General features: G+C 38.7%; 2 protein-coding genes across 21 annotated transcripts in view; one reads left to right on the top strand and one right to left on the bottom strand.

Annotated features, from left to right (window-relative positions):
* LOC111597452 (potassium voltage-gated channel protein Shab) overlaps positions 1 to 12,057 on the top strand; it is a 58,450-nt gene extending 46,393 nt beyond the window's left edge. For 2 of the 18 annotated variants that reach the window (XM_030226071.1, XM_030226064.1), the window contains 8 exons: positions 2,353 to 2,492; positions 3,172 to 3,531; positions 4,068 to 4,091; positions 6,697 to 6,810; positions 8,858 to 9,962; positions 10,022 to 10,215; positions 10,285 to 10,558; positions 11,194 to 12,057. In XM_030226071.1, the coding sequence (XP_030081931.1) occupies positions 2,353 to 2,492; positions 3,172 to 3,531; positions 4,068 to 4,091; positions 6,697 to 6,810; positions 8,858 to 9,962; positions 10,022 to 10,215; positions 10,285 to 10,558; positions 11,194 to 11,411 (2,429 nt within the window). In that variant the 3' untranslated portion in view covers positions 11,412 to 12,057. Of the gene's footprint in view, positions 1 to 2,277; positions 2,493 to 3,171; positions 3,532 to 4,067; positions 4,092 to 6,696; positions 6,811 to 7,255; positions 7,420 to 7,618; positions 8,001 to 8,857; positions 9,963 to 10,021; positions 10,216 to 10,284; positions 10,559 to 10,711; positions 11,059 to 11,193 lie in introns of those variants that run through there. The other 16 variants (XM_030226066.1, XM_023312181.2, XM_030226082.1 and 13 more) reach the window with 11 other exon arrangements.
* LOC111597455 (mediator of RNA polymerase II transcription subunit 15) lies at positions 4,811 to 6,352 on the bottom strand. 3 transcript variants are annotated; one of them, XM_023312202.2, is made up of 3 exons: positions 6,237 to 6,352; positions 6,006 to 6,182; positions 4,816 to 5,944 (listed from the first exon to the last, which is right to left on the bottom strand). In XM_023312202.2, the coding sequence occupies exons 1-3, from the start codon at positions 6,262 to 6,264 to the stop codon at positions 5,037 to 5,039; spliced, it is 1,113 nt and encodes a 370-aa protein (XP_023167970.2). In that variant the 5' UTR covers positions 6,265 to 6,352; the 3' UTR covers positions 4,816 to 5,036. The 3 variants fall into 3 exon arrangements, with proteins under 3 accessions (XP_023167971.2, XP_023167972.2, XP_023167970.2); XM_023312203.2 differs by lacking the exon at positions 6,237 to 6,352 and having other exon boundaries at positions 4,811 to 5,944; positions 6,002 to 6,113; XM_023312204.2 differs by lacking the exon at positions 6,237 to 6,352 and having other exon boundaries at positions 4,811 to 5,936; positions 6,006 to 6,113.
* Positions 12,058 to 13,875: the final 1,818 nt, after the last annotated feature.

The following is a 13,875-nucleotide window of genomic DNA, read 5'->3' as shown; positions in this document are numbered from 1 at the left end:
ATAATTTGCGTTGCAATTGAAATGACTTACAATTGTATGTATATTGTTCAAATATTTCTATCATATCGAATCGGATTGAAAGCAAAATATTATTTAAAAATAGTAATAATATATTCGAGCGGGAAAAGCCTTTTACGTGCCTTTTACTTCCAAACTCGTTTCTTTTACTTTTGTCCTGTGTATGTGTGTACCAATCTAATTTTTAATAAATATATATATTTATATATATAAAATATATATATATATATTTATACATATAAACTTCTGTACGATCTCGATGCGTCAGAGTGCGAAGTTTTGTAACACTGCATGCCTCCTATCTCTACTTTATCAACTATATCTACATACATCTACTTGTCTAGAAGCGCTCTAACTACGCTCCTAACTATCCAAGCCGTGTCTCTAAAACAAATAACAACAACATCAACTATATAATATAACTCGTATTTATTCAAAGTTCTTGTGGCTGTATTTATACATTTTGTGTATTTTGTAAAAATGTCAACTTTTGTGTGTCTGTGTGAATTAGCAATAAAACCAAAACCTAATACGCTGTATTTCATTTAACAACACAATTTATATCATAACTCTACTAATCGAAACTGCATCTACAATATATAAAGTTATGTTTAATGCTTGACAAACACTATTAATCCAATCTATTAATCGATCAACCAATATTTGCTTTAACTGTGTACCTTTGTCAAGCTTTGAACTCTAACTTGTGTCTAATAATCATTGCCCCTTATAAAAGCCAAATTAAAAAGGTAAACAATGCAATTGTTGCTCAATTAATATAAGCTTCTCGTCCCAGAAAGGCTTAAACTATCGACGAAGCAAGCCATTTTACATTGATCTGTTATTTATTAAGACAACCAAAAGAGTACACCAAATTCCTTTATTTTCTTTTGATTATCATATGTCTATATTGATTGGGCATATTTTTGCCCATTTCGTTGTGTTTTTCTGAGTTAAGCCTTTATGTTTTATGTTTGTGTTGCCTTTAGGGCAAAAACATGAGATTGCGCAAAAGAACCATGAATTGTGCTTTTGTTTAGCAATTCAGCAGTCTATAACTTACATAATGAACAACTCTCATGCGAGCTTACAAAATATGAGTCAGCCTCTTCTCTCGTCCATTTGTTTTGCCGGTTTTGTTAGAGCAATTTATCAAAAGAAAAACAACTTTCATAAATCCAAATTTAAACTCCTAAATATAACATACGCTCATCTACTTCATTTGATCAGACATTCAGGAAAATAGAAAACGCTTAAATATTTATTATGAATAAAAGTCTCAAAAACATAAATTAATCAATTGAATAAAAAACAACTTCAATTTCTAATAATAATAATTCTAATAATAACTATGAAGATACTATCCATTTTAAGCAGATCTATCTGCTATATATTCATTGTGCCAACTACTCTATAGCTCACTTTTACTTGTTACCAGTCTCACTATTCAAGTAAATGTTGTTCTTAACTACACTCACCCACATACACACTCACTCATGCATACACGCATAAAGTACATACTAATAAATTGTATTTATATACATTTAGTTATATACATATCTTAATATACTCGTACACCTTGACTTACCTACATACTCGTATTATCCTCGTACTGTACTCCCAGTTGTTGGCCGTTCAATGTTGTTTTTTAAATGTAACTAACTACTAACTACTACTACTACTACTACTACTTGTTATCGTCAAAGTTATTGATCGTCGTCATTAAAGAATCAACGTCGTCGTCGTCGTTGCTTGAAGAACAATAGCATAAACCAATAGCCATAGCATACAAACATAATCGTAATAATCGAGCATTCATAAATTGCATATTTCTTTCTTTTATTCCTTTTATCCGTTTAATTTAAATTTCGTCTCATTTACGCTCTCTCAACAACAACAAACAAACAAACAAACGAAACTCCCAAATCATAAATGAAACAAATAAAAATTCCTAATATGCGGCTAAACAAATGCGAATTTCCAATATAAAATATATAATATAATATCTATTGAAAATTGCTACAAAATGCATTCATGGCTTTTTACGCGTGCTACCAACGATAACAACAACCACAACCACAATAAAACCCAAAAAAAACAACAACAACCAAAACAATAAATACAACACTAACGTGTCGCGATAACTCCACACTCTTGAAACCCACTTATATACAATACATATCCACAAACACCCACACCCACACCCACACCCACACACACACTCACACCTGTACACACACACACACACTCGCAATGCAGAAAAGCGCGAAAGTCACACAAGATCGCTAAAAAATTGGCACCGTTTAACCCACGCGCTACGCCGATCGCCCACAGGACACAATCTCTCCCAAGCGGATGTTGATGGCAATAGCACAGAGGGCGAGTCGACCAGCGGTCGCAATCCGGCTACCACAGGCGCTGGCTGCTACAAGAACTACGACCACGTGGCCCATCTGCGAAACTCGAATATGCATGTAAGTTCCGCCCATGAGACCAACCAGCTAATACCCTGAATTTCACCTAGTAATCAATTCTTATCAATTGTATGCCACAAGGTAATTTTCACAAAATGAATTTCTAATTTCATATTCAACCTAACAAAATACCTGTTTATTTGATTCAGCTAGAAGAACTTACAGCATTTTTCATTGTTTCTGAAGTCCTTATATAGTCCTCATTTCAATCGTTGATGAGTTCTAATCAAAGAAGGTCTAAATTGTCTGAAAGATTAAGCTCAGCTTTTTGAGCTATTCTATACTTACAAACATCATTATATCTATTATTAAAATTTTCCTATTTTATTCAATATAATTAGTCAATTATAATTGACTTTAAATAGAGCCTTAATACAAACATATACAATAAAAGAAATCTGTGAAATTTTTAAATGATTGAGAAGTATAAAATATATTCTTCACAGATTACTTTTTGGTTTAATCAAGATGAACTTTCGAAGTATTAAAAACTAACAATTGGTTAAATCAACCATTTGAACAAACATTCAAGCATCAATAACATACTAATTTGCTCTTAGCTCTAACAAAGTCACGGGAATGAGATTTGGGAGAAGAACCGAGTTTCCCATAACTGATATTAAAGCAATATTTCCTGATTGATCGGAGCTTATTTAATTTTATTGCCATTCTTACGCAGCGCCGCGGTTCCAGCTCTGAGCAGGATGCTGTACCGCCCTACAGCTTCGACAATCCAAATGCCAGGCAGACCTCAATGATGGCCATGGAAAGCTACAGGCGCGAGCAGCAAGCACTACTCCTATCCCAGCAGCAGCAACAGAAGCTATCTCCAGCTGCACAGCTGCCTGCTGGCGGGGTTGCCAATAATTTGGCCATGGTAGCGGCCTCGAGTGCAGCGACGGCTGTCGCTACCTCCAGCAGTGCCGGCCAGGAGAACGGAGAAGAGGAAGGAGCAGCTGCCTCAACGCAAGCGGAGGATGCAATGACCATAGCGTCAAACCAGAAGGGATTGCCCATACAGATGATGATAACGCCCGGGGTAAGTGTGGGTGTCGGGACGGGGTGTATTGTCTACCGACTAAGTGTGTAGTCCAAGCCAAGTGCTCGTATATCTTAAATATCTTAATGTTTTCAAAGTTCTTAAACCGTAACTATGTATTAGTAAATGTGAAGCCGTTAACTGGAGCTAAAATATATTTCGACTATTGTAAACAGTACACTTACCATATAATTTTCCATCGCCATTTGGTTTTTAAGAAATCCCAATTAAATTAAAAAAAAAAAAAAAACAAAAAAACAATACATCAAAGCCAACTTCAAGGGGTGGACACACCCATCATTTATGAACTTTAGTTCCACTTAAGTTGTATCGAATCGGTAAACACGAATTTTGGTCCCATTTTAGTCGAGTTAAGTTCCGCTTCATGTTCGATTTTTTCTGATTTCCCTCTCACATGATCACACAACAAAAACCAAAAAACAATACCCACTAAACAGCTTACCCACATGCGAGAGCTAGCTACTTATAAAAAGAAAATAAGTTCGATAACAACAACAACACATTTCAACTTTTAGATTTTACGGGGACGCAGTAAGGAGGTACATTCAAAGTATACACAAAGAACTCAAACTACTCTACTCTAATGCATACTACTTGCCACTGCTACTCTTTAATATCTATATAGAATTTTCAATTCTATTTTTTTACCAAAAACATGCAAAATCAAAAAGAAATAATAAGTTTCACCAAATTGACTTTCAGAGGCTGAACATATTGCTAAATTTTTATTTGTTTCTTTCTTTTTTGGACTTCTATAAGAAAACAAAAGAAAAACAATTCGAGCTCTTAATATTTGCATTTTGAGAATGTCTTCAAGTGCTCCATAAGAACGCATTTCAGCTGCTAGTTTGCTTAAGAGAATTATCTATTTTTATTATTTATTTTTTAGCTATGAAGTTTTTGATCCTGTATTGTTTTCAACTTTTAGCTTATACTACATGCATATTCAAATAATTAGCTGATAGCCAGAGCGTGATCAATGAAGAACTTTAGTCATAGAAGCTGACTCAACAGTCTTTTGCAGCTATACTCTAATAGAGACTTGTAGAATACGTGCGGTATAGAATATAGATAAATGCAATGGATATGTATTTTTAGCTATTCAATATATTAATCATGTAAATATGTATATACAAACAGAAGCTTGCCAATTTTTTGTATACGTACTAAATTTCAAATAATTCAAATCAGAATATGTATATATAGCTAATTAATCAGTTTTAAATTTTATCTCAAATTTTCTATACATAATTTCCATAGGTGTCTATACTAAAATCCTTTTTTTTGCCTTCTATATCTATAAGTATTTGCTGCAGCTGCTTTTAATACGCATTCAATCGATTCATCATCTACCCAACATAAAGTCACAAACAGAAGAGAAACACACACAGATATGTACTTGTAGGAAATGTGTCTAAACTGGCATAATCATATAAAATATATAAAGCTATGTGGAGATAGACATAATTAGATGTGTGCCTCAACTACGCATAGGGTATGCGTTGAGCAACCTTCATCATCATGAGGTCCTGGCTTTTGCCGTCTCCACGAATATCAGACCCAATGCCAGCGCTAGTACCAGTCCCTAGGCCCATGCCTAGGTCAGTGTGAAACCTTTGCCGTGCAGGGGCAAGTGGAGCTTCGTTAAACGGAGGCAAGGTGATAATCATGGGCACCGGCGTGGGTCGATCGAAGCTTTGCAGCGGCTGTCGCAGCTTATCGAGCAGTGCATGCAAGTCGACCGTTAGCTTAGGCTGCACAATGCCCTCGGCCGCCTGCAGGCCAACCACTTGAGAGGAAAGCGCATCCACATCCTGCCGAGCTGCAAACAGCAACTGATCATGGGCAGCCAACTGCAGCTGCGCGATCTGAGCACGTATTGCTGCTGCAGCCACCTCTTGCTGTGCGTTGTGCAGTGTCGCCGTAATGGTGCGAACATGATTGGCTGAATCTTCAAGCTGCGACTGCGCCGATCTCGCCACTGCTTGCGCCTTGTGGATCTCAGTTGCCTCCAGCTGGACGCGCGCCTGTGCCACATACAGATGTTGCACCAGCTTGCGCAACTCCTTGCCCCGCAGTTCAGAATCGTCCAAGTCGTACGGCAGCTGCTGCTGCTTCTGTTGTTGATCTGGAAATTGTTGTTGCGGCTGCGTATACTGTTGCTTTGGTGCATATTGATGCTGCTGCTGCTGGAACTGGTGCTGCTGCTGGTGCTGGTACTGCTGGCCCAAATTCTGGTTTAGCTGCTGCAAAATATTGCAATGGGTTTTAGGATTTTGGGTGGTCGGATAGGCTGTTAGGCAGGTTGTGGGAATGGGCGTCACAGGGGAAGCGCGGACGGGTTGCAGGTTAGGCTGAGGCACTGTAGCGCACGAGGGACGATCCTGAAGCGCTGTGGAGCATTGCAATGAGAATGGCATGAATGACACATTAGCTGCGCTGCGAATACCCACTCTCGTCCTGCGCAGCATCGCCATTCTTACTGTTGTACTGGCTCAGGCGTTTCAATTGGTCATCTGCACTGGAGTCGATATATTCGTAGTCACGGCTGAAGCGCCTTGCTTCACGTTTTCCAAACTTCTTGGGATGTTGACGAGTTTTGCCCGATCGTAAGACGATAATCAGTGCGACTAGAAGAAGAAGTAGATATCTTATGCAATTCAGATGTACCCAAAGAAAATTACCAATCCAAAGCAGATTGCTTAATCGCATTTAGAGCACATTGAGAGCAGATCATTTAACTTGTTGAGGAACGAAAAGTTTTCAAATGTAATTCTGACAACCGATTCAAACCAGACTGTCAGTTGTCAATTTTCCCTAGCTAGACTCATATCACAGCTACCTGGACATAACAATATACGCTCAACATTCAACTATCATTTCACGGTCTTTAGCGAAGTGCCACGAAAGTTCAATTACCGCTGCAAACGCTCAAGTTTCGTTTCTCAGCGATTTGCCGGGCATGCGCATGAGAGTTTTGTTCAATTAAACCTTAAGATCATAAATTAATGTATATACAATAAATGTTTAACTCTGTTATTAGAATTTTATCTGTATGCTGCATGCTGTGTGAGCATTATTCAATTTTGTTGTATTTCGATTTATGCATTTACATTTTGCCAAAACCCTAAACCCTATTTATAGGAAGTTGCCGAGCTGCGCCGCCAGGTGGCGCTCGAGAACCTGCAAAACCAGCGAATGGACAATCTGGAGCAGGATGTGCCAGTGGAATTCGAATGCTGCTTCTGCACAACCAAGGTAAAATCGACAAGCCAGACAATCGATTTATCTACTCCAGAACACCTAATCACAGCTGAATTCTAATAACTCTTGCACTACCACTAACTAAATCTGAACCTCTGCTTTTTGTGTATGTCGCATGCTTTTCGCACTCTCAACTGACACCTACAAGTAATTTACCTGCACTAGCACCTGTTCTATGACCTGTTCTGTTCTTTTTATTTCTAACTAACAACTTAACTTATAACACGCTGTATCATCTGAATAAAATCTCGAAAAGTTAGGTTTTAAAATAGTAGACCTACGATTGGAGCTCACATCAAATTAGATCGCGCTTGGCATAGGCCCCGTACTTGGCATTTCAATTAAACTGGTAATCGTGTAATGAGTATTGTTGATCCCAGTAGCTATCCGCAGTTGGAATTTTGTATTTGAATTGAAGAGGACTGTGTAAATATTGCAGGATCGCATTTGTGTCTTTCACGACAGGGAGTATAGCATCAAGAGGCTGGCACGGCCACCGCCCTCGCCCAAAAATTATCTGGCACTCAAGCGCATGATCGAGGAGGGCACTATCGATATCTATTATCTGTGATTGAATCGATTCTGATTCGATTTCTGAATGTGGTATGGTAATGTTTACACCTGCACCCCGTCTCCCACTGTTCCAGTGTCCCAGTGCAGATCGTGCATTGTGTTTATATTTTCTTTCCTATATTATTATTTTAAAATTGATTTTTTGTGTGTGTACAGCAAACAGAGCACGGTGGTAAAATATGGCATTTTATGTTGACTTTGTTTCTTTTTTCATTTCTTTTTCTTAAAGGGTTTGCCAGGATGTCAAGGCGAGTGTATTCCTTTGCGTGCGAATAGCGTTTAGAACTATTAATTTAGAGCTTGACAAATTGATGTCAATCATAGCGACGAATACACAGACACTCATACACATACAACTAAAAATTTACTCAACGAAAAGCAAAAAACCACAATGAAACACAATATTGAAATTACAAACAAACAAAAAAAACAAAGAAACAAAAAGTTAATTAGCTTTTATTTTAAACACAAGCTTAAACTTAATCAATTGAATATTATTAAAACTATAAATGTGCGTGAAGAGCAAGCTAAAGAAAGACATAGCAAATTCTAAGAATTTAATTAAATTATTTTTACTCGACTCACACACACACCCACACAACCACACAAATGAAAACGAAACCCGAAAGCAGCATGTGTTATTATCTATTATCTATTATCTATTATCTATTACCTATTATCTACATACATATATGGTATATATTATCTATTGAGTGTTAAGCTTAAGGCCATGAGATGAGTTTTAAACAAATTCTTTTTTTACACACTAAGCACATAATTATTAGACCTAGTATTAAAGAACATCGTTTGTTAGTAGCAAAAGAATAACAAAACTATTACAAAATGGAAAACACGGAAGAACTATATATAAAACAGATTTAATTAATTATTTGAAATATTGTTATGCAACGAAAAAACAAAAACAAAAACAAAATCAAAAACAAAACCAAAACCAAACCAAAACTGCAATAAATAAATACAATTGATAATTGACTTAAATATTTAACCAGCACTATATTCAATTGGCACTTTGATTCAGTTTGTATTGCTCGATTCGTAAACTATTCAATACGATTTTTGGTTTCACTTAGAACTATTATTATTTCTCCTTATGAATATTTGAGAGCTGGATGAGCTCAGTTGTGCTTATGAAGTTCGGGTAAGTAAGAAGAGATGTTTTCTGTCTTTTTTTTTTATTTTTATTTCACTTTAGTGTTTTTTTTTTTGAATACATTTAATACAAACTAAATTCGAAATCCAACGCTGCACGTTTGACTTTAACTTGATGCATCTTAGTTGCATGTTGAATACTCTTCAGAAACAACAAAGCAACAACTTTTCAGCAATGTTCAAGTGCACCTCTCTTTACTTATTAACCACCGCAACTGAGGTACTGGGCGTGACCGCCGGGTCTTGACCTAATATTATTTTTATATCATGGCATGTCCGCTCCCTTTTTGCCTTGCAGGACTTTAAGGAATACACTGATGCGGAGGGCGTCATCTCGCTTCCAACTTCCGACTTCCACAAGCCCATTTGCCAGGAGATGCGCCAAGCCGCAGCCAATCGTCAGGCCAATCAGTTCGGCTTGCTAGCGACTGTTGCTGCTCCACAGTCTCTAGTGCCAGTGTATACTAGCGCCAGCATGATACCCATCATTTCACAGTCATCGTCGACGTCGTCTTCGTATGGCACGACCACGTCCACGACCATTGCTTTGCCGCTGGATGGAACGCAGCGCTATGGAGCGCCCATTGCCAGCAATTTCAATCACAACTACAATAACAACTTCAACACGACGACTGTGGGCGCTGGTGGCGTAGCCAATGGCTTGCTGCTGTTTGGCAATGGCAACTATGGGGCCAGCGGCAGCAACAGCAACAACAACAACAACAACAATGCTGATTTGGCCAGCGTGGACAGCTCGGACACATACGCCAGTTGCCAGACACATCCATTCCTCTCGCAAGGTGATCTCACAGCCGACTTCAATGACGAGGCTTGTGCCTTGGACATTGATATGGACAATCTGTACATAAATCCGCTGGAAAAGGAGTCTTGCCGGGGCACACACATCAGCAGCTCAACGGGCTTCATTGTGGGCCTGCCGCCCACTATCTCCTCCTCCGGTCTGTCCATGCGTGCCCAGGTGAAGAAGAGCGCATCGGGCGACACGGCACTGCGGAACTTGGCCGCGGGTGGCATCAGTCCTCTGGACGATGTCTACCAAAACTTCGATGTCCAGGAGCGTGGCAGCCGTGTCAGCTTGAACGAGAACTCAGTGCCAAAGCATCGCAAGACGCGTTTCCAGCAGAGCTTCACGGCAATGCGGCCCAGCCCGCAACCCAGCAGCAAGCCACGTGCACGCTTTGAGGACACTAAGCTGTATGATGATAACGTGCGCTTGGACGGAGGAGGCGTCTCTGGTCCATCGTCGTCCAGTGGCAGCTCCGTCGCTGGTGCTGCTGGCAGCAAGAAGAAGCGTTCGGCATTCATGCCGGGCAAGAGCCTAGCCACTGCCACCAAACTGATCAATCAGCGTTTGTTCGGCATACAAAATGCGGGCGCCAAAGGTGAGCATTGGCATCGAAGGGACTTCAGTGATTTACCCCATATTTGTTGTTGCTTTTAGCCAAATTTGAGAGCAAGCATTCTTCATCGATAGACTCGATTGACGCGTCGCCGAACCTGGAGCACCACAGGCGCTCCAAGTCGATATTGAAAAACAAGTCTGATATCTCACGCGTGCTGTCCGATCCTGAGAGTGAGCGTCTATTGGCGGACAATATGTCAGGGTCGGGCGTGTCCGATAATGGCACCGTCATGGTAATGAGAACCCTATAAACTCTACAAGTTGACTATGTAAACTCACACGTCATTGCATTGTAATTTCAGGGCGAATCTGGCAGCGATTACTCACCGAATAAATTACCTCATTCAGTTTTAGCTAAGTCTATATCCCCACCACCCCTTAGGCATCGCAGCCTAATGCACCAACGGTCAGGACCAGCGACGTTGCAATCGAAGCCAACTAAGTTCCAAACGCCCCGATATCCCGAAGAGCAGGCTCTGCGGCAAGTCAAGCCCGTGCTCGCACGCTCGTCGACCGCTGCGCCGGGCTCCATCGATGGGCGCTACGATTCGAGTCAGACGAGGGACAGCAGTCTGGGTAGGTTCACGTTCGCATTATAATTGGCAATCACTCTCATTGAGTACATCGCTGAGTAATCCAGACATTTGGCTGTGAATACCTGTGAAAAAACAACAACAATTCTGTTCTATTCTCTCTCGCTCTATCATCAACGCGCCGCTCGCTCCATAGTAACCGTCTTCGATGCTGCATTCTGAATAACCCGAACTACCCACACTAAACCCACTCACAGACACAGTTATACAAACACTGAAGGACCTCACATAAATGCAGGCAAGGCGAGCAAATTAATTAGCTACAATTCTCACAAGATGCCCCAGCAACGGATCCTCTCGCAGTTAATAAAACATTTCAGCACCCACCTAATCGTACCACCGAGTCGTAGACCACTTCTCAAGCAGCTCTGCACCACTTCCGTAATCTACGCACACACATGCGAATATTGTACTTAAATTTATTGATATTCATGTGAAGCTGTAGCATTTGGCCTCCAGATAAAACTTCTATCACACACACACCCACACACTGTCACACACACACTTACACAAAACACACACAGCTTTCTGTACAGCATTTACTGTAGCACCTGTGCTTTGAGTATCCACGTGTACAATACGAATATTAACACTCTGTTCTCTGCCCAAAATCCACAGATTCCGAGACGACTTTCATATCACCCGCTAGGCAGCCACAAGAGCAGGATGTGCCGCAGGAGAAAGTCGAAGGCGTTGGAGAGCCGCAAGCGGATATGGAAGGAGAGGGCGAGGGTGAAAGCGAGGCGAACGATGAGCAGCGAGCGCTTCTGCAGCCACAAAATGCAGATGCGCCGGCCAAGAGTGAAGGAGGCGAAGGCAGTGGTGGGGCTACGTAGCAATTAGTCAACACTCACACGAAAAGCGCTTAGTAGTTATTGTATTATATAAACCAAAAACAAAAACCTATGGAAAATCCAACACAAAAACCAAAATACAAAGAAAAAACTCAAAGTGATAGCAAAGTTAGCGAAAATGGAATGTGAATTATATAAAAGCAATGAACAGTATCCTAGTCTAATTTGAATTGCAGAGATGAATGGCGTTGAAATTGAATATTTTTACAAACTCAAGCTGAAACTAAATCTTTAACTATGTATGAGAATCCGTTAATACGCTAAATACCGTAAAATACTGCAAAAATACTCAACAAAAATGCATAAGAAACCCACAAACCTGCAAATTGTTGCGATGCCGCGCATGCCGTACAAAATTTAATAAATACTTAACTATCTTATTAACTAACAAAGAAAGCCCTAATAATTAAAGCCTACAGCAAACATACCAAAAAGATACTAAACCAAAATACATTTTACATGTATTGTAAATAGACCCTAAGCTAAACTAATTTATTGTAAAGGCAACATTTATTTACAGCTTACAGCTTATATAATATATTGACGAAATCACCAGAAAAGCCTAAAATATACCGTCGAGTAAAGTATAAAAGAAACCTAAAACAGAGAGCATATTTCATATTTTAAATGCAACATATATGTATATATATATATGTATATAGCTTATGTATATATACACGTACATATACATATACAATAATATTTATACATTCATCGCAACTATAGTTCGTGGCATATTTACATCTAACAACTAACTTGAATAAGATCCTATTTTTTCTTAAAGCACGCCACAAAAGACATTAAACCGTTAAAAAAAAATATATATATATACATATGTATATGTATATGATAACATTACAGACCCATATACACCATGCTAGATAAATTGATAGAGAATTCGAAAAACAAAGTAGTTAAAATCGTTACGTCAAATGTTCGTTTATATAGAATTGTATGTGTGTTGTAGGGATAAGGGTAAGGCTTCTTGTTATTGCTTTGTTTTCCCCCGTCAGCTGAAACCATGGGATTGTTACAAATTCACTAGAAACTTAAGAAGAGCTTGCGAATGTATTTCCATATATATCATAGTTCTGTTTCTATACATGCATGCCAGATACATATATTCGAGATAAGGATCACTAGTCGACTCATCTTCGTCTGTTCGTCAATCTGTCTGTCCGTCTCCAGAAGTGTCATATTAACAGTTCAAATTGGTGACTATCCTTACTGTACTAACAGCTAAAACTATACACTAAGTGAGAGTATTGTTTGTTGTCCGTTCCGTTCACATAAATATTTATATTCTGGTCACCTGGTCACTTAATCCAAAGACTTGATTGAGTGTCCCCGTGTAAGTGGCATCTCCCAGTCGATTCCTTTTACCCCTTTTGTGCTGGCAACGTAGGAAAGAGATTCACATAGTCTGTTTATTTGTGCTTTGCGCCCATCTAGAATTATGACGGCTAACGTAGTATAGCTATGAGATGTACGTAATTGATTGATAAGTTTGTTTTGCTGTTGTTGTGAACGTTAAACATGAAATGACATTTGAAAACTCCTCCTTATTTACAAAGTAGCTTAGTTGGTTCTGCGTTTGGTTTTTATTGTTTTTGCTGTTGAGATATTGCATAGTGATATTTGTGCGTCTCAGCTAATTGGAAATGTGTGTGCGTCCCGTGTGTTAGTTCAAAGTTAAACAAGTACTTCAAAAGTTACAAAAGATATTCGTAATGTCATATAAGTCGTACCTAAGTATTTAGTCGTGTCTCTTAGTTCCATATATAAGTATTTAGAATTAGAATTGAGCAAACGGGGTTTCTGCGATTTTCTTTCTGTTTCTCCTTTACTTTGTTGAATAAGCAATATAATATAAAATATGAGCGATGTTTGAGAGTTATTCAGTTTCCTTTATGGATTGCGGTATATAAAACTACTTCCCAATTAACCCCATCAAAATATTTAGTCAATTATTCAAGTATCATATGATTGTGTGTTTCCATGTGAGCCCCGCTTCTAAGTTGTGTCCAAGAAAACCAAAGAATAGAAAAGAAAAGATACATTCCAAATCGTGTGTATTGATATTGTTAATTGGTATTTGAGAATGGTATGATATGATTGCAGAGTGTGAAAGATGGTAAAGTTTATTGAATTCGCATTTGATAATATTCTGTAGGCAAATCGCAAGGTCAGCAGTCGAATAAATAAATATAAAGATACAAATAATAATAATGAGAAAGTATTAATGCAAGCAAACTTTTATGCTTAACCAATAAATTCAAGCATTTATTAAATATTTAACAATTATTCAGATACAATGTAAACATATAATAAACCACTGGCCATTGTCGAAACAAAATTCAAGAATGAAAAACATAAAAGAAAAAAATAAAATAAATTTAATTACATTTAATAAGCTATTAACGTAACGAGAAACTGGATATTTAAG

This window comes from Drosophila hydei, unplaced genomic scaffold, assembly GCF_003285905.1.
Source record: "Drosophila hydei strain 15085-1641.00,03,60 unplaced genomic scaffold, DhydRS2 tig00000001-arrow-pilon, whole genome shotgun sequence".
Lineage (NCBI taxonomy): Eukaryota > Metazoa > Arthropoda > Insecta > Diptera > Drosophilidae > Drosophila > Drosophila hydei.
The sequence above is the reverse complement of the archived record's forward strand: the minus strand, read 5'-3'. Positions and strand labels throughout refer to the sequence as shown.

Excerpts from the sequence above, each read along its gene's own strand:
- LOC111597455 (XM_023312202.2), bottom strand. The coding sequence starts at position 6,264 with ATGCGATTAAGCAATCTGCTTTGGATTG. Across the intron at positions 6,183-6,236 it reads AAGCAATCTGCTTTGGATTG|TCGCACTGATTATCGTCTTA; the intron begins GTAATTTTCTTT and ends TTCTTCTTCTAG. Across the intron at positions 5,945-6,005 it reads CGATGCTGCGCAGGACGAGA|CGCTTCAGGATCGTCCCTCG; the intron begins GTGGGTATTCGC and ends AATGCTCCACAG.